This window comes from Heterocephalus glaber, unplaced genomic scaffold (genome assembly GCF_053883595.1).
Source record: "Heterocephalus glaber isolate CG9 unplaced genomic scaffold, H.glaber_assembly_v1.0 deba00000594, whole genome shotgun sequence".
NCBI classification, from domain to species: Eukaryota; Metazoa; Chordata; class Mammalia; order Rodentia; family Bathyergidae; genus Heterocephalus; species Heterocephalus glaber.
In genome coordinates this window covers 11,431,456-11,450,118 of record NW_028258151.1, presented here as the reverse complement: position 1 = coordinate 11,450,118, position 18,663 = coordinate 11,431,456, and the positions used below count along the sequence as shown (strand labels likewise).

General features: G+C 46.1%; 1 protein-coding gene and 1 pseudogene across 2 annotated transcripts in view; one reads left to right on the top strand and one right to left on the bottom strand.

Moving 5' to 3' along the window:
- Positions 1 to 6,877: 6,877 nt before the first annotated feature.
- Habp4 (hyaluronan binding protein 4) overlaps positions 6,878 to 18,663 on the bottom strand; it is a 29,185-nt gene continuing 17,399 nt past the window's right edge. For both annotated transcript variants that reach the window (XM_004846093.4, XM_004846094.4), the window contains exons 6-8: positions 13,286 to 13,457; positions 9,590 to 9,775; positions 6,878 to 8,208 (exon numbers count right to left, since the gene is read on the bottom strand). In XM_004846093.4, the coding sequence (XP_004846150.2) occupies positions 8,152 to 8,208; positions 9,590 to 9,775; positions 13,286 to 13,457 (415 nt within the window). In that variant the 3' untranslated portion in view covers positions 6,878 to 8,151. The remainder of the gene's footprint in view (positions 8,209 to 9,589; positions 9,776 to 13,285; positions 13,458 to 18,663) is intronic.
- On the top strand, positions 15,223 to 17,616 carry LOC106009472 (heat shock protein HSP 90-beta pseudogene; annotated as a pseudogene).

Sequence of the window (18,663 nt, the reverse complement as noted above, 5' to 3'; positions counted from 1 at the left end):
CAAGATAATTTTGTATCAACCCAAATTCTTTGTCTCCCAAACTGAAGAATAAATTTGAAGACAAAAGGAAAAATGTAGGAGAATGTTTATTAGAAATGATAATGCCGGGGGGGGGGGGCAACACCAAGCTGGGTGTGGTGGCACACACCTGTAATTCCAGCTCTCAGGAGACTGAGGCAGGAGGATCTCTGCAAGTTCAAGGCCAGCCTGGACTATATAGCAAGATCCTGTCTCAAAAAAAGGGCTGGGGATTTAGCTCAGTGGTTCTGGTGCCTGCCTCGCAAGCGCAAGGTCCCAAGTTCAATCCCCAGTACCAGAAGAAAAAAACTTTGTAGGTATCTAAGTGGGGGGAAAAAGTCTGATGGACCTTCTTTGTTTTTGGCCTTATATATGGGGATTTGTTTTAAACAGGTAGCTTTGTAGGGTTTAAAGGAAATTAGTTATTTAGCTGGTTCATAGGAAACGAGCTCAAAGGAAACTGGTTACTCTGTATTCTGCATTTTTAAATTTTTCTAAGTCCAGCTGAGAGATTAGGGAGGGGCAGACAACTAAGTTAATGTATCTTCATAGAAGGAAAGGTCTTTATCTCCCTTCTTACCTAGCTTTTATCCTTCTGCTTATGTTTCCTTTTGCCTCTGTAAGCTTGGCTTAGCTGCTTCAATTAGCTAACTAGGGTGGGCTGTTTCATTTTATCTGACCCTATCACTAGGCAGCTCTGACTGCATACTTAGAATACTAAACTACAGCTCCACACCCAGCACCAGCAGACTATGTAAAGGCTCCAGAATGTTCCAGAACATCACGCCATGGGGACCTGCAGGTCCTAGACTGTGGCACTCAACTTAGCTGCCAAGGCCGAGCAGGGCTGGGACTAGTGCTCTACACATGGGCCTTCTCACGCAAGCAGTTGGATCCCAACTTCCACGCTGGTCTCCGAGGCCTCTCCTGGTCTCTGGCTGGGTAGGATCTGTGGACCTCACAGAGTCTGGGTCTAGGAATTTGACCTGAATTCTGTCCAGTTCTCCCAAGAAGCTGGGCCCAGCTTCACAGCAGGATAGAAAATTTCAAAGTCTAACCCTGCCTTGCCACCCCTCTCCAGACTTCTCTGATTCCCTTGCTGCTGGGGAGAGCTGCCTGTCCCCTGACCTCTGCAGGGTGTCTGAGGCCCAGGTGCTTGACAAGGGCCCAGCCACTCAGTAAAGTCTAGAGTTCTGTGGAGGGCCAGCTTGGCCTGTGGTGTCTCAGCTGTGCAGTATCTGGGCCTATGGATTCCTGCTGTCATCCTGTGTGGAGCCACACTCCCTTTCTCGTCTATTAAGTGGGCAGTCTGCTAAGCCCCTCTGCTTCAGTTTGAGGAAAATGGAGACAAAAAGAATCCCCACTTTAGCAGTTAGTTTGAAAATTAATGAGCTCATGCATGCATAGTGCTTAAAACAGCACTTTGGGCACATAGCCATCAATAAATTTACATTTTAGGTAATTATCTCTAGACAATTAGATCAAGACTTATTTTAATAGCAGATGATGGCTGCTCAGGATCTGATATTTTTTGGTACATAATTCCATGCACCTGTAATGTTAGGAGGCTTTAAAAAGACATGGAATAAATTACTCTGAAAAGCCTCTTGTGAGTGACTGTTGAGAGGCGAGTTGGGGGTTCATGGATGTCAGAGGCCCCTTCTTGAGGCCCCCGCTGGTGATTGAGATGATTGGAAAGAGCAAGTCCCAGAGATGTGCCTCTTAACCCTGGCCTGGGGTCTTTTGTTTGCCTCTGAGCTCACTGTGTTCACCTGAGGAAGACGACGAGTGAGTGTGGAGTGTTTGGATTGCACCAAGTACCTGGCTGGCCTTGCATGGGCTCTGATGCTTCTGAGGAGGAGCACCCCAACTCCATTCTGTCTCCCTCCTCTTGTGCATGTGAGTGCAGTGGTGCATGCCTTGCTACAGCGTTGGAAGGAATTCTCTGAAAATACCATTTTTCCTACCTCTATAGCATCCCATGACTTGGAATCTTCTGCCCATGCCAGGCTGTGCAGGTCATCACCTGTTTCCCAGGTATAGTGCTGGGTGAACATTCTCCTTTGAAAATTTTTCCTGGGCAGTGCTGGTTAATTCCTTAGGAAAAACTGACAAACAGCATTTCTGGGTCAAAGATAACACAAAATTTGAAGTTGATGTAGTTATTCAGAGCATGGCTTCTGAGCTCAGATTGGGTACAAACCTTGGCTCTTCCCATGCAGTTGTGTGATTTGGGCCAAGTTATTTGGTCTTTCCAGACCAAGCTGGCACTGTCACCCTTGCAGAGTTGTTTGTGGGTTAAATGCACTAATACTCGCTAACCACTTTGGAATGCGTGCCTGGTATGTACCAAGAGCCATATGTGTTATTACATTTGGTAAAAATTAAAGTACAGCCATGCTCCATTCAAGAAAAATGATGCAGTCCCCATGCTCCTTCCTTTTCTCCATTGGCAGTTGTGGTGACACTGGTGAGCAGGTTATGAATTAATAGCAGGACACGCCCCAGGATCAAGGTCAGGGGTTACATTGGGAACATTTTGTCTCCAAACACAGAATAACCCTATGGTATAGTCTCAGCGATTCTGTCTGTTAGAGAAAATGGACCCTTCTGGGTGGCTCCTTCAGACTCCTCCCTGGCTTGATCCCTGGGGCCTTGGTCCGTGTAGGGATGCAGGCCCTTCTGTGCCTCCTCAGTGCACTTGGCTTCCTTGCCTTCCCTCTGTGTTGTCTCTTTGCCAGCAAGTCTCCACGATTTTGACCTGCTCCTGGATGATGTGTTCCTGGACTGCTCTCAAGTCCCCAGGTAAGGTGGTGCCCAGACCCAGCATCACCTACACCAAGGCCTGTGTCGGCCCCTCCCATTCTCCCAGTGGCCAGAGAGCATGTTTTTAAGCAGGTGGGACAAGGGACTCTGGAGGAGGCAGTGTGGTTCCAGTGTTGATTTTCTTGGAGAGAGGCAAGGGCTGCCCGCGTCGTGGGCTTGTATCTCTGTGAAACAAGGCTTCCTTAATTCTCCCTCTCCAGAGAACGCTGCATGTCTGGCGCCTACACCTGCCCAGCAAATAGTCTGCGTCCTCCCCCCACCCCTAATCCCATGTTTTCAGCCAGCTTCAGGGAGCCTCACTGCCCCTGCTTAGCAACACCTGACAAGATGCCATGGAAGCACCTGGCGCTCTGGAGACCCTGTATAGTGAAGGAGTGCTCTGCCTTGTGCTGTGCCCTGAGCCAGGGATGAAAGGACAGTTTCACTGGTGGAGGCTGCAGCAGTGGGGAGCAGGGCTTGCGGGCATGCAGGAGCACTTAGGGCACCAGGGGTGGCTGAGCTGACACCTTGCTGCTGGCCAGGGAATCCCCACATGCAGCAGCCTGAGGGGAGACCTTGCCCAGTGTCACCCTCCCTGGGAGGGGGATCTGCTGTGACCCAGCTGGAGAATACTGGGGTACCCTAAGCAGGCTCGGGAGTAACATGTCCTTTAGTAGCAGCAAGTGGCTGCCTAAGCCTACTCTTCCTCCCAGAGCCATGGTGGATGTGGTGACATGCCCTGACCATCCCCTTCTTTTTGCAGTGATGGTTGGTTGTCTCTGACTGTAACCTTCCTAGACCGGCTTTTCACCTGGCTCGGGATTCGCAGCAACTAAAGCAACCCTCCTGACAGCCACACAGCACTGTCCTGCCTGCTCTCTCTCCTCCAGTAGTCAGAGCCCCTTGGAGAATCAGTTTCTGCCTCATTCTTCACTGGTCTTGGGATTTCAGCCCAGGGCGTTCCTAGCTAGTGAGCGACCAGGTTGGAAGAGCCCCAGATTGGTAGGGCTTAAAGTTAACTGAGGACCTGAGGCCCCCCAACTCTGAAGAAAAGTTTGTGCCCCATTTCTTATTTCCTTTTCCTTCCCTTCACTCACCCAGCATCAATTTGCACTCCTGAATTTAGGACTTGCTGCAGATACCTAAGCGCTTACCTCACTGTTGCTCTAAGGCAAAGCCAACAGCTAGTGTGAGTGGGCCAGGTACAGTTGCGTAGGTTGTTCAAAGTGGATGTGATTATCAAGGCCCTGAGGTTGCAGGGCCTCCGTACTTGAGCCTCCTGGGGTTGCACATTGCCTCCGTACTTGAGCACTCAGCAGCACTGGTGGGTTTATGTGCAATCTGATGCCCCTCCTTTCTCACGTGACAGAAACCCCACCTTAGATGGCTTTGCACTCCCACAGTTATACAGTTGCCCTCTGGAGCTGGGCACATCCTTGCAAAGAAACCACACTCAGAAGCCAGTGATTTCTCTGCTCACCTGCTCTGTTCCTCTGCTCGTGGAGCAGGGAGGTATGAGAGCCTTGCGTGGCAAGGGAATGTTCTTGTCATCTTCGGCCCAGAAGCCTTGTGGCCCAGGCAGAGGGTTTCCTGGAGCAGTGGGAGATGGGCAGGAGCCACTGTCACCCCCAGGCTTGGGGAACAGAGCCACCAGCCTTGCCTCTGGCCCCAAGCCTCCACCTGCAGCTCCCAGGGCGTCCTCTGGTTCCCGTTTGCCATAACAGTGGCAGAGTGGCCTGCTGTGTACCAAGGAAGCATTCAGCTGCCTACAGTGGCTGAAACAAGCACTTCACACTCCCTTAGGTGGCCCCTCTGTCCCTTGCCAAAGTGCACATGGCCCTTTGCCTAACAAGACTGCAGGGAGGGAGCCTCGTTTCTGCTGCCTCCACTGCCTCCTGTCACTGTGTCGACTGAGCTGGGGGTGGGCAGACAGTGCCATGTGATCCTCATGTTGTGGCATGTGAATCAGCTGCAGAACAGCCCTGTGGGTACCCAAGATGTGATGGTCCCTCCTTAGCTGGCATCCTTCAGCCTGGAGATGTACGGTGTGCAGATGCAGGTGGCGTGGGGTCAAGGACGCCCTCTGCGGCAGTTCTGAACTCCCCCTCTGGCAGGAAGGAGGAGATGCGGGCACAGCACACAGGGCAGACTCAGAAGGAAATGACATCTCAACATATGAGGTCCAATGGAAATATACAGTGAATGTTTAGATGTAATACAGGAAGAGACGCACTGACACATTGGTGTGAATCCCTCTTAGTTCCCTCACTTTGAACACCTTCTGACGAAGCTCTGGAGTCTTTTGTGAAAGCCTTTAACTGTACTGTAATGGCTGCCTTGATGTCCTGAATTAATTCAGATGTCCACCTTTCATGGTCATTGACTGGGCAAGAGCCAGAAGTCGCATGGTGCCAGATCCAGTGCTCTAGGTGGATGATGAACCACCCTGATGTTCATGCGAGCCCTCCTTTTCCTTGAATGGCACAGCAACAGTATTCGTTTTTGGTTACACCTCATAAAGATGAGGAAAACTACTTCAGAACTGCTTCAGAAAATGGCAGGAGTGATAGGCTAAGTGTGTTCAAAGCAAGGGGGAGTATTTTGAGGGGAATTAATGACAATGTGCCTTTTACTACAGTAAATTTTTAAAAATTTATAAACATTCACTTCACATAGTGTGCCCATCTTGGATATCGGAGTGCCTGAGTGGCATTAGCTGGCCAGATGGTACCTGCAGGCTATGCGTGGTGGCTTGGAGAGGGCACTTCCTGCCTCTTGCCATCTGCTGAGGTGTGGGTGCAGCTGCTACATGGGACTCATGATGCCACCACATAGAGTGGCTTCAAAGCCACCATGGAGGGCCGGGGATTTAGCTCAGTGGTGACGCCACCTGCCTCACAAGCGCAAGGTCCTGAGTTTGATCCCTGGTACCAAAAAACAAAACAAAACAAAAGCCACCATGGAGCCCTCACATGTGAAATGCTCGACAGGACATTTGATGTCTGGCAGAACAGTAGGAAAGGAGCTGAAGTCCAGCCAACACTGGTAAAGTGAGGACTGGCGTGGGGCTGCCTGGCATGGGTGAAGATGCCCAAGGCTAGTCACAGCACTGGGCTGCAGGTGGGCTTTCCAGAGCAGCCTGAGCCCACTGTCTGCCCAGGGTTCAAAGGTACCCTTGGATTTCCAGCTGGGGATTTAGCTCAGTGGTTCTGCTGCCTGCCTCGCAGGTGCAAGGTCCCAGTTCGATCCCCGGTACCAAAAAAATAAATAAATAAAAGGAAGTGCAAAGGATTTCCATCTGGTTGGAGCAAGGGTGGGGGGGCAGCCTAGTCTTCATCTGGATGTGTCGGGGCATGGCTGTTACTGTGGGGTTGCTCCCAAGGTCTGGGGACCTCATCCCCACCTCTACCCCCAGTTGCCACCTGGCAACCCAAGTCAGATGCCCGAGACCGTACAATTCCCAAGTGGACCAATGGGGTGAGGTTGGCTGGCCCACCTGGGCTTTCAGGGACCTAACTGCTTCTTTTGTGGGATTAATCTGCTGGGTTCTGTGGTATCAGGGTGCCTTGCAGGGGACTCTAGTCAGGAAGGTCCTGCTCGTGTCCAGGTCTAAACACCAGGTCATCATGTGGATGACTTGTAGCCCAGGATGTAGAAAGGGCACAGACACGAACTCTGCACCCATTGGCCCCAAGTCGACAAGGCAGCCCCAGTGACTGAGCAAAGCCCACAGGCCACAGACCCAGAGACAGTGCCATATGCTTTCTAGGAAACAGGACGTGCGAGTGCTGTGGGCTTGTCAAGTGCTTTTCACAAGTGGGAATTTCCTCTCAACGGATCTGTTTTGTCAATCTTCAAAGCCAATGAAGGCAAAATGACAACATGACAGCCTTACAGGTGCTGAGTGGTGACAGTCTTCATCCTGCACCAGCTGGTGACTATAACTAAACCTGACATATTACATATTACCAGGGTCTCTTCTCCCAGATCAAGTCCTCAGATCACTGTCTTTTCCAGGGAGCAGAAAAAAAAACAGTTCGCCAATACACATTAGTACTTGGATAGTCATTTAATAATGAAACCCAAAGCCACTGCCACGCAAACACCCTTAACTGTGACACATCTAGGGACTCAGGTTTCCACTGTGGCTCAGTGTGGCCGAAAGGACTGCGTTTTCTATGCACAGTTTGGAGGGAATCCCAGCTTTATTTGCATTTGGGCTCCAGTTCAGAGCCATCTGAGATAGCACAGAACTAGAGACGCAGAGCCTGGGACAGGGCTCCAGTGCCCAGGGCCACAGGCCTCTGTCATTGCCCCTGCCGAGTCACTGCTGCCTCTGCCTGGCTCTGTCTAGCACCTGTGGGCTCTGAGTGGGGGACAGCTGGGCCCTAGGCTCCAGCCCCATGGTCTAGGGTGGGACTACAGTGAGGAGCACTACAGCTCCAGGGCTATGGGGAGCCCACGCACATAGCAGAGGAGAGATTCGGCATGCCAGGCTGGGCCCTGCTCCATGGCTGAGGTGCATGCTTGTTCTGAGGAAAAGGTATGCTGTTAACCTTGGCTGGGAAACCTTTCATTTGGTGGGTTAAATAACATGATTTTAAAAATCATATACTTAGTACTCATCCTGAAAACCACCCAAACACTAAATATGCACACACACACATATATATATGTATTATATATATATATATATGTACTGTATATACTGAGTGTGTATATATACACACACAAAAACCACGAGGTAGTTTATATCACCATTAAAAAAATCAATACTTTGTCTATTTCTTTGTCACAGCGTAGTGACCACTGGCTGTACAACAGCTGTTTGGAATTTGTGGTTAAATGAAAATGAGAATTCAGGAAATTTCAGGAGGTTGTGACATTTACAAGTAAACACTCTCAGAAACTAAGCTGTGACTGCTCTAAATTAATAGTTACAATTCTGTGTTATTTCCTGTAATATCAGAAGAAGGATCTATACAATTCCGGGAACTATACAATTTACTAAGTGCTCTCAATAGATTATATTTTACAGCTTACTTCACTCTCCATGCTTTGGTGGAGGTTTTGATACAGTCTCTATGTACACCTTTAAACATTATTCCTGAACTTCTTTGGAATTCCTTCAATTAAAAAATGGTCACCATTCTTCACCTGCTACAGAAGTGCCTGACAAAAACCCTAATGCAGGGGCAGAGGGTAAGAAGCATGTGCATCCGACACCCCCAGACCAAAAAAGTGCAGCAACTTCACATGACACAGGGAAGCAACATCTATTGTTCTCAGGGTCTCCTCACAGGTGGGGGGTCACTGGTGCTGCCCCATTCACGCCAGAGCAGGGAAATCTTCAGGATCATCTGGGTTGGGGGCAATGTCTTGTATCTAAAGAAGAAAAGAAAGTTTTAAAGCTGACTGCCATGTCCCCACTCCCAGTGTGGCCAGGGGAGAGGACCTGGCACAGACCCTGAGGAGAGAGGGCTGCAGTGGGGAAGAAGGTGCAGGGCCTCCGTAGGGCAGGCCTGGGAGCAGCTGTGCTCCCTTTTTCCTCCTGCAAATTCAAAGTGTTAGTAAGACCCGGTAAACACAATAGTGTTTATCACCTGCTGCTGCCAGGCCTGGAGATACAGGGTGAACCATACAGTTCCTGCCCTTGCAGAACAGAGACAGGGAAGCAGGGAACCTCAGTCACAGGTATCTTGGGAATTGGGGACATCTAGTGCCAGGCAAGTTCTCCCTGACCCAAGCCTTGGGACTGGCCTGGAGGGGGTGGGTTGGTGCCATACACCTATGGCCTCATAACACCCCACAAGGAGCCCTGCTATTTCAAAGGTGTGAGTATGTCTTTTTTTGGTCCCAGAATCTTTTTTCACAGCTGACCGCAAGTATAGTCAGAGGAAAAGTCGAGTTTTTGCTGTTACTTAATAAAAACAAACTGTAGGCATTTTTTTCTGGGGCCACTCCCTGGTGCATGGGAACTGGGTAGCAAAAGAAACACTTCTGAGAACAGCCACAGAGAAGGGTTCCAGGTCACAAGAACAAATGTCAGCCCAGGCTGGACTCAAACTAAACGAGTGCTTTTATGTGTTCATAAAGCTTTCAGGAAGTGACTACCACAGGAGAAATGTGCTGGGTACTGGGAGACCAGTGGGAAAAGGTGGCCATGATTTCTGTCTGCTGGAGACAGCAGACACTAAGCAGTGAGACATGCTTGAAATACTGCTGCAAAGTATGGAACTCGTTTCTCACAGCTCCTGGCTGGTCTAGCAGACAGGATTCAGGAAGCCGCCGGGGAACAAGCTCGGATCTAGTCAAGGTGGGCAAGTGAAGACCGGGGTGAAGAGCACAAGCTGGGGAGCTGGCTGTGTACCCAGGAGGAGGGTGGCAGGGACGCTAGTTACTAATGACACTAAGACTTGGGGGAGGAATATCTGAGCATGGGCACCAGTCAGCCATGGTCAGAAAGCAAGGGTCAGGTGGCCTGGTTCTATATCATGCTGGGGAACCTGTCCCACACAGATGAGCAGTGGCTGGCTGACAGCACTCCTCCCTGCAGATGCTAAGTGTGCAGCTACAGCTGGTTCTGACCCAATGGGTGTCCACGATGTGACAATACCATTCCAACCCCCACCTGTAGACTCTCTCTGGCTGAAGTGGCAGGTACTCTAACAGCTGATCCCCCAAGTTAGGTCACAGCACACCCAGGGCACGCTGGTCCCCTCACTTCCTTCAGCAAACATCCAGGACTGACAATGCAACCACTCACCACCACTTCTGGTCTGGGTCCGTAGTTCTCCACCCTCCGGATCCTTCCCCGGCCTCCCCGGGCACCACCTCTGCCTCCTCGTCCAGGACGAGGGAGGTTCCCGAAGTTAATCTCCAGCTGAGATGTGATGTCATTGGCTGCTTTCCGGAAAACATGGGCATCCTCCTCATAGTCATCCTTCACTATCTAGAACACAGTGGCAACCTTAGTCAGACACACTCACAGCTGTCTTAGGACACTCCTGCTCAGTGACTACAGAAGATTTCCAGGATGCTACACAGGAGCTGGACACCTCCACCCCTCCCACCCCCCAAGATATGCCCCAGCCCCTGATGCAGGGGCCCTGTCATCTTGGTTCTCATGAAGGTGAGTGTGGTACATTTCAGAGTCACACAGTCCTTGGGCTGAGCTTGATCCAAACGTCACTGAATTTACTATTGTTTCAAGTGAGACCACACTTCTATCAGCTTAGCAAGTTAAGATGTAAGATTTAACATGACTAACAGCAAGTAATGTAGATGTTCCAATGTATTTTGCTGAGATTAAAAAGGTTTCTGCTTATTTTCTGTTTTATTTGTTCACAAACACTACCCTGATCCATAAGGAAATATCATTTCCCAGAAACAGAACGGTGAAACCCAACATGGGCACTCACTGTACTATCACATGTTAAGAAGTGGATGATTCACAGTAAATATCTCTCACTCAAAATGTGTGGACATCTTGTAAAGCAACAGAGCATGGTTATCAGAGGTTGCTACAAATGCTACACAAAGAAACCAAGTTGTTTTTTTGTTTGCTTTTCCTTTTTTTTGTTTTTGTTTTTTGAGACAAGGTTTTGCTTGCAGTGATCCTCCTGCCACAGCCTCCCAAGTGCTGGGATTACAATTGTACACCACCACACCTGGCTTGAAACCATGCTGCTTTTTAAGGAACTGCTTCAGTTCAAATTCTTTATATTTTAGATCAGGTAAATTTTATCTTTTGTTAAAAGAAAACTATAATAAGGCACATTAAAATTTTATTTGACTTCAATTCATAATTGTGGATTAAAAAAACCCCAAAACTTTAGTAAAAGCCAAACCTTCAGAGAAGAAAATGTGCCAAGGCCCTTAGATGAGAATCTCCAAAGTGCTATGAAGTTAAACATTCCTACAACTTGCCCCGAAAATGGAAAAATTTCCACAAACACTCTGATTCTATTTTTTTTTTTTTGGTACTGAGGATTGAATTCGGGACCTTGTGCTTTCTTAGCGGGTGCAACGCCACTGAGCTAAATCCTCAGCCTTAGCACTGATTCTTTTCAGCCATATGTTCACTAGAGGTTTACTTTTAACATCTGTGTCCCCCTTCAAAGTTTTAGTTTACAGTAAAGCTCCCTGAGGCTATAAAGGTGAAGGAATTCTTCAAGTACCAAACACTGGTTGCAAGTTACACACACACACACACACACACACACACACACACACACACCCCAGTAAGAGGCAACAGTAAACCGCTCTCTTAGCCAGGCAACAGGTGCACCAGGATAGAGGTGCTGGTTAGGTGTGTGGGCACCTTCAAGAGGGAACCTAGTGTGGGGGGAATGAGGAAGACAGCACAGTCTCAGGCCTGGGTCTCCTCCTCACCTCTGTGGCCCTAGCCACGGTGCCTGTTTCACAGAGTTGACTTAGATTTGACCTTTGTAGGCAGCAGACTTCCATGCAAACAGGTTTTATTACAGGCTTTTGTCTTAAGATGCCCAGAACAAAGTAAACTAATGACCCCACAATGTGGCTTTTGTTGCTTGAAGAGCTATCACTGGCTAGAATCTACAACTGCCCTAAGATTAACAAGAACCAAAGAGCGATTCACTGAGACCAGGCCCAATGACTCAGCTAACCCAGTTGCTTCCAATGTTCCCGCACATCTCTAAAGCCAGAAAGAATGAGAGCTGTGAACCCTCCTGAAAGAGGCTTCTATTTTTACCTGACATGTCAGCTGCATGTTTCTCACCCTGACAGCACAGCTGCTTCAGAGCTTTATTAAATTGCTCAGAACAAAGAAGAACCAAGACAGTGGACACCCAGCCAGCCTGACTAGCTAACGGGTTTGTCACCCACCTCACTGAGATCCCTAGGAGAGTAAGGCTCTGGCATCCTGTGTCTATAAAAGCTATTTCTGGTAAAACAAGACTTATCAGTAAGGCCCCCTAAACTTTGGACTGACCAAACAAGACAAAGGGGCTACTATATCATAAATGACCGCCTAAAGAACGTATCCATTCAAAAATACAACTAACCAATGTCTAGGTGGGAACATCAGTTTGGATTATAAATGTTCCCCAGAGGCTCGTGTATTAAAGGCTTCATCCCCAGCCTGTGTTACTACTGGGAGATGGGTGAGGCCTAGTGGAAAGAAGTTGGATCACTAATCTAGGGTTTGCCCTTGAAGGGGACAGGATACTTGGCCCCTATCTGTCTGTGTGAGCGGTTTCCTCCCCCACATGCTTCCACCATGATGTTTTGTCTTGCCACAGGCTCAAAACAATGCAGCAAAACAACCACGGACTGATACCTCTTAAACTGTGAACATAATCCTTTCCTCCTTGTTAATTGATTATCTCAGGCATATTGTCACATTAACAGAAAGCCTACTAACACAGGAACACAGACAAATCTACATAGTATTGTAAGCCTCCATCTAAAAATCAATAACTGGGCCAGGGATTTAGCTCAGTGGTTTCGCCACCTGCCTTGCAAGCAGAAGGAGTTCGATCTCCTGTACCAAAAAAAAACCCCCCATCAATAACTACTATCCAACAACAAAGAGTTATCTAGAGTATTAAGTTGGGATCATATGATACAAATTCTAAGTTCTGAAACTGGGATATTTTAGTGCACCCTTAAGTTCAGTAACTTAAAGAGAATCTGACTAATGACTCTATGGTCTTATCAATTTATGGTGGTGGAGATTTTCCCTAAAATATCTCCTTTTAAAACTTAAGGCATCTGATAAAGAGCTGAACATAAGCATGGAAAATAAGGCCTTCCCAACACTAAGAAATTTCTCACAGCTTGGGTGGTTGGGGTAGTACCTGACCCTACTGTCCAGCAGCCCAGGACTTCTCTGCAATTCCTGCAGTTACACAGAGGACACACAGCCTCTGACATAGTACAAAAAAGGGATCACAGGGTTTGGATCCCCTACTGTAGTATAAGACGACCAACTATTTCCAAGGAGATGAAGCTCATTAAGAATTAGAGCTACAGGGGCCGGGGATTTAGCTCAGTGGTTCTGCCGCCTGCCTTGCAAGCAGAAGATCCCGAGTTCGATCCCTGGTACCAAAAAAAAAAAAAAAAGAATTAGAGCTACAGGTAATCTAATTGTGAAAATACAGAGTAGTCATCTCCTGAAACAGCACTGGCCTGGAAACATTATGTACCTCTCACTCAAGAGTCAGAAAATGAATGTATAATGAACACAGTATTTGGACAGTCTCCATGCAGGGCTGAAAATGGGCTGTCCCTTACCAGCTTTGTATTTTAGTGTCAATACATTAAGTTTCAATTCTTTTTCATCCTCTGGTTACTCTTAAGCAGAAACAAGAAAGCCAATTACTAATGTTCCATTTTTCAAAACAGTAGGAAAGGTCTATTTAATTTCCACTGAGGTAAAAGTGAAAGATTACCTCTAGATACAAAAGGCAATGCTTACATCATCTCTATATTTTGACTCGTGAATCACCACTGCTTTGGAAGGAACAGTGGATTCTGGTTTCCGGATGTTAAACTCAGGTTTTGGTCTTGTCTGTTCTTGAAGATTTTTCCACTCATCCAAGGTCATCTCATGAACTTGAGTTTCCTCTTCTACTTCCAACTCAGGAACTCTACAAAGATATATAATCATAAAAAAAAAATTTCTGATGGGACTGAAATGTCTACCAAAGAAAAAATTATAACCTTAGTACAACATACTGTACTTTTGTGGAACTGCATCTCAAATGCAAGAAAACCCCTGAGTCACAAGCTTCTGCATTTTATTTTCATCATTTCATTCCATTCCTGTCAACTGAAGATACTTCCTGTCTCTGTTCAAAGCCGGCCATGAAAAATGGGGACATCACTATCCCAATACTATGTACACCTCTTGTGGGGATAGAAAATAATTTGGTCACTTTGGAAAACAGCCTGGAGGGTATTTAAAATTTTAAACTCAGAGTTGACATATGACCCACCAATTTCACTCAGGTATATTCCCAAGAGAAATGAAAACATATGTTCGCATCAAAGCCCACACATGAATGTTCATAGCAGCATTATTCCTAACACCCATGAACTAGAAATTATCTTCATTTCTATGAACAGATAAACAAAAGATATTTTAAAAAATATTCTTTGGCAATAAAAAGAAACAAAGTACTAATACATGGTGCACCAAGAACAAACCTTGACAACAGAAGGCTGGGTGAAATAAAGCAGGCACACAGAGCTAAGTCTTATTTCTGTGTAGGGTTCCATTTATATAAAATACTTATAAGAGGGAAATTCATAGAGACAAAAAGCAGATCAAACTGAATCCTTAATGGATATGAGGTTTCCTTCTGGGGAGATGGAACTGTTCTGGAACTAGATATTGGTGATGGTTGCATAACACTGTAGATGTACTAGATGCCACTGATCTGTGCATTTTAAAAGGATCAAAACTGTAAATATTATATGTATATTACCACTAACCTCCCACAGAAAAAATGCAAGGGAAATGAAGTATTAACATGGTATAATATAAATAAACCTGAAACCTTTCACCAAGTAAAATAAGCCAAATATTGAACATTTTACCTGAGGCAAATTCATTAACCCAAAATGGGACTAAGACGATGGATGAATAGTGTTTAGTAGGTACACAGTTTCTGTTTGGAATGATGAAAAAGTTCTGGAGATGATGGTGCTGATGGCTACATACAATGTGAATATAATTGATGGTAATGTCTTATTACTTAAAAATGAGCTAGGCGTGGTGGTCCCTGCCTTATAACCCCAGGACTCGAGAAGCTGAGGCAGGGGGATTCAAGTTCAAGGTAGTCTATGCTAGATAGCAAGCTCAAGGCCACCCTGGACTAGAGAAGACCCAACCTGTCTCAAAAAAAGTAATTTTAGGGCCGGGGATTTAGCTCAGTGGTTCTGTTGCCTGCCTTGCAAGTGCAAGGACCAGAGTTGAATCTCTGGTACCAAAAAAAAAAGTAATTTTATGTTACTTATATTTATACAATTTAAAAAACATTAATAATGCAATATACTCCAAACCAGTGAAAAGTATACAGTAAATGTCTGAGTTATATAGCATGAGAATTATATTTTAATAAAGCCGTTTAAAAAAAAAATAACAGTAGGCAGGGAGGGCACCAGGAAAGAATCAAACCTACACCTTCACCAAAGGGACAATGTAACTCAGGGTTCTATGAATATACAAGTTAATGATAAAAACTGTAAGCAAAGTTTGGAGAGAAATCTAATTGCAGAGCATCCAAAGCAGACACACAAAAGTGACCACTTATGAAGGGACTCAGGGAGATTTTGGGTTACTGGTGATATTGTATATATTGACAGGAGCTGGGGCTCTACAAGCACATGCATTTGTCAAAACAGATCATCATGAGGCCTGGGGAGGTGCACCATGGGGAGGGGAAAGTGGAAGCTTTTGCCTTTCAGGCAGAAACTGCTCAACTCATGTCTCTTATTATCAATACCTTCTGTTCCCAACAAGGAAATTTTCCTTTGGTAGCTCATCTCCAATGGTTCTGATGCTTTGAATGAGATCTGCTATGAGAGCCTGACAGATACTTGGACAGCAGTAAAGAGCTGAACACTGATATCATGCCCAACCCTCAGGAGCACACTCTGACTTTGGTGGATACGGGTACTGGTGTGACCAACATTTACCTCATAAATAATTTCAGAACCAAGTCTAGTACTAAAGCATTTATGGAGGCTCTTCATGCTTGTGCAGACATCTCCATGATTGGGCAATTCAATGTTAGATTTTATTCTGTCTTTTAGGTGGCACAGAAAGTGGTTGTGGTCAAAAGCACAATGATACACAGTATGCCAGGGGTCTTCTACTAGAGATCTTACACTGTACGTGCCAACCGTAGTGACCCCACTGGCCAGGGCCCAAAGTGATCTCCACCTCAAAGATCAGTCAGAGTACTCAAAAGAGAGGCAGGCTGAAGAAATGGTGAAGAAGCTCTTGCAGTTCACAGGCTATCCTATCACACTCTACTAGAAGGAAAGAGAGAAGGAAATCACTGATGAAGCAGAGGAAGAGAAAGAAGAGGAGGCCTAATGAAGGTTCATTGAAGATGTGGGTTAAAGATGAGGAGGAAGACACTGGTAAAGATGAGAAAAAGAAAACCAAGAAGACTAAGAAGGAATACATCAAACACAAGGAAATGAACATGATCAAGCCCCTCTGGACTAGAAACCCTGACGGCATCACTTAGGAGGAATATGATTTCGTTTTTTGGGGGGAGACAAGGTCTTATTATGTAGTTCAGGCTGGGCTTGAACTCACCATGTAGCCCAGGCTGGGTCTCCAACTTTCGGTGGTCCTCCAGCCTCAGCCTCCCGAGTGCTGGGATTACAGGTGGACACCACCACATCCAGCTCTAGGAATATGAAGAATACAAGAGTCTCACCAATGACTGGAATGACTACCTGCAGTCAAGCACGTCTCTGTAGGTCAGTTAGAAGGCAAAGCACTGCCATTCAACCCTTAGCGGGGTCCCTTTGACCTCTTTGAGAACAAGAAAAAGAACAACATCAAACATGTTCTTCAGGGACAGCTGTGCTGAGTTGATACCAGACGACCTAAACTTTATCCATGGTGTGACAGACTCTAAGGACCTGCCCCTGACATCTCCCAAAAAATGCTCCAGCAGAGAAAATCTTGAAAGTCATCCACAGAAACACTGTTAAGAAGTGCTTTGAGCTCTTCTCTGAGTAGGCAGATGACAAAGAGAACCACAAGATATTCTATGAAGCATTCTCAAAAATAAAAAGCTTGAAGTCAAGAGGACTCTACTAAAAAGCAATGTCCTCCTGTGTTGGGAGATGAGATTACTTCTCTGTCAGAGTATGTGTGTCACATGAAGGAGCCCCAGAAGTCATCTACTACATCACTGGTGAGAGCAAAGAGCGGGTGGCCAACACTGCTTTTGTGGAATGTGTGCAGAAGTGGGGCTTTGAGGTGGTGCAAATAACCAACCCTAATGGTGAGTACTGCATGCAGCAGCTCTAGAGTTTGATGGGATGAGCACGGCCTTCATGACCAAAGAAGGGAAGAAAATGCAGGAGAGCAAGGCAAAGTTTGAGAACCTCTGCAAACTCATGAAAGAAGTCTTGTTTTTTTTGGTATCGGGGATCGAACTCAGGTCTTTGCGGTTGCACAGCAGGTGGCGAAACCACTGAGCTAAATCCCCGGCCCCATGAAAGAAACCTTGGATAAGAAACCTGAGAAGGTGACAAAGTCCAACAGGCTTGTGTCTTCACCCTATTGCACTGTGACTAGTAGCACCTATGGCTGGACAGCTAACATGGAGCTGATCATGAAGGCCCAAGCACTCTGCATCAACTCTACAATATGTTAAATGATGGCCAAAACCACCTGGAAATCAACCCCAACCACCCCAGTGTGGAAACACTGGGAGAAGGGTGACAGATAAAAACAAGGCGGTAAAGGACCTGGTAGTGCTGCTGTCTGAAACTGTGCTATGTTCTGGCTTCTCCTGTGAGGACCCCAGAGCCACTCACCACACCTGCTGCATGAGCAAGCTGGTCGTGGACACTGAAGAAAAAGTGCCCCAGAGGAGCCCAGTATTGCTGTTCCTGACAAAACCCCACCTCCAGAGGAATGAGGATACAAATCAAATGGGAGAAGCAGATCAGGATTGTCTGCTGAGAAACCTGTGCCCTCTGTATAGTGTCTCTATGGCTCCACAGCAACCTGGAGTGGCCCTGTCCCACCTTGCTCCCTCTGCTGATGTCTAGTAGGCTTTTCCTCTCCTATCCTGTGTCTAAGGCAGGAAACAAGGGCCTCAAGCCCCATTCCCTCCATAATTTGATACCAGGGTTAGATGTTGTGTATGATGGTCTTATTTTGTTCTGAAATTAAAGTATGCAGAATAAAGAAGAGTTTTACACTCAAAACCCCACAGATCTCAAATTATACTAGCAACAATATGAAAAGATCTTAAGAAGACATTATAAGAGAAAAAACATAAATGCAAAATATGGGCTACAACCTAACTCATTTAGAGAGGCATTTGGTGGAAATTATGGTACAGCCACACATGGAGATGAAGCAACTAATAGTGAAATGAGGAATGCCTCTGTATACAGTAATGAAACAACTAGATATGGTGAGGAAAAGCAGGTGGGTGTGTAGTATGTTATCATTCACTTAAGGAATGGGAAAAAGCATAGTAATATATATGTTTGTATTATACTTTCTAACAACAGGAATATAAACTAGGAAAGAACAAGGACAGAAGCTAGTTGAAAATACTATGTACGTATTAAATGATGTGATGACTGAATTTGGGAGTAAATATTTTACATAATTCTAAAACAGATTAAAGAGCTGGGCATGGCGACACACACCTATAATCCCACTTCTGCCGAGGCAGAAGGATCACTGTAAGTTCGAGGCCAGCCAGGGATACCTAATGAGTTCAAGACCAGCCTGAACTACATAGCAAGACACTGTCTCAAAAAGAAAAAAAAAAGTTTAAATTAAAATCATCTCTAAAATTTAAAGGTAAAATGAATCAAATTAATGTAAATGTTTATCAACTTGCTGACATACCCACGAGGAGAAACTATTTCAAATGATTCTGAAACAAAATCTGATTAGTCATCTCCTTCAACATACCTTTTTAGTAACTGTATTAGTGAAGGCAGCCTTGGTGATGTTGTGTATAGCAAATGAGTAATAGGATGATGTCTCTGAAAACTAGGACTTTCAGTATATAAGAAAGAAAAGCAAATGAAGAAAGTTTAGGTAAAAATTTCCTACCCTAAATCTGAACAGGAATC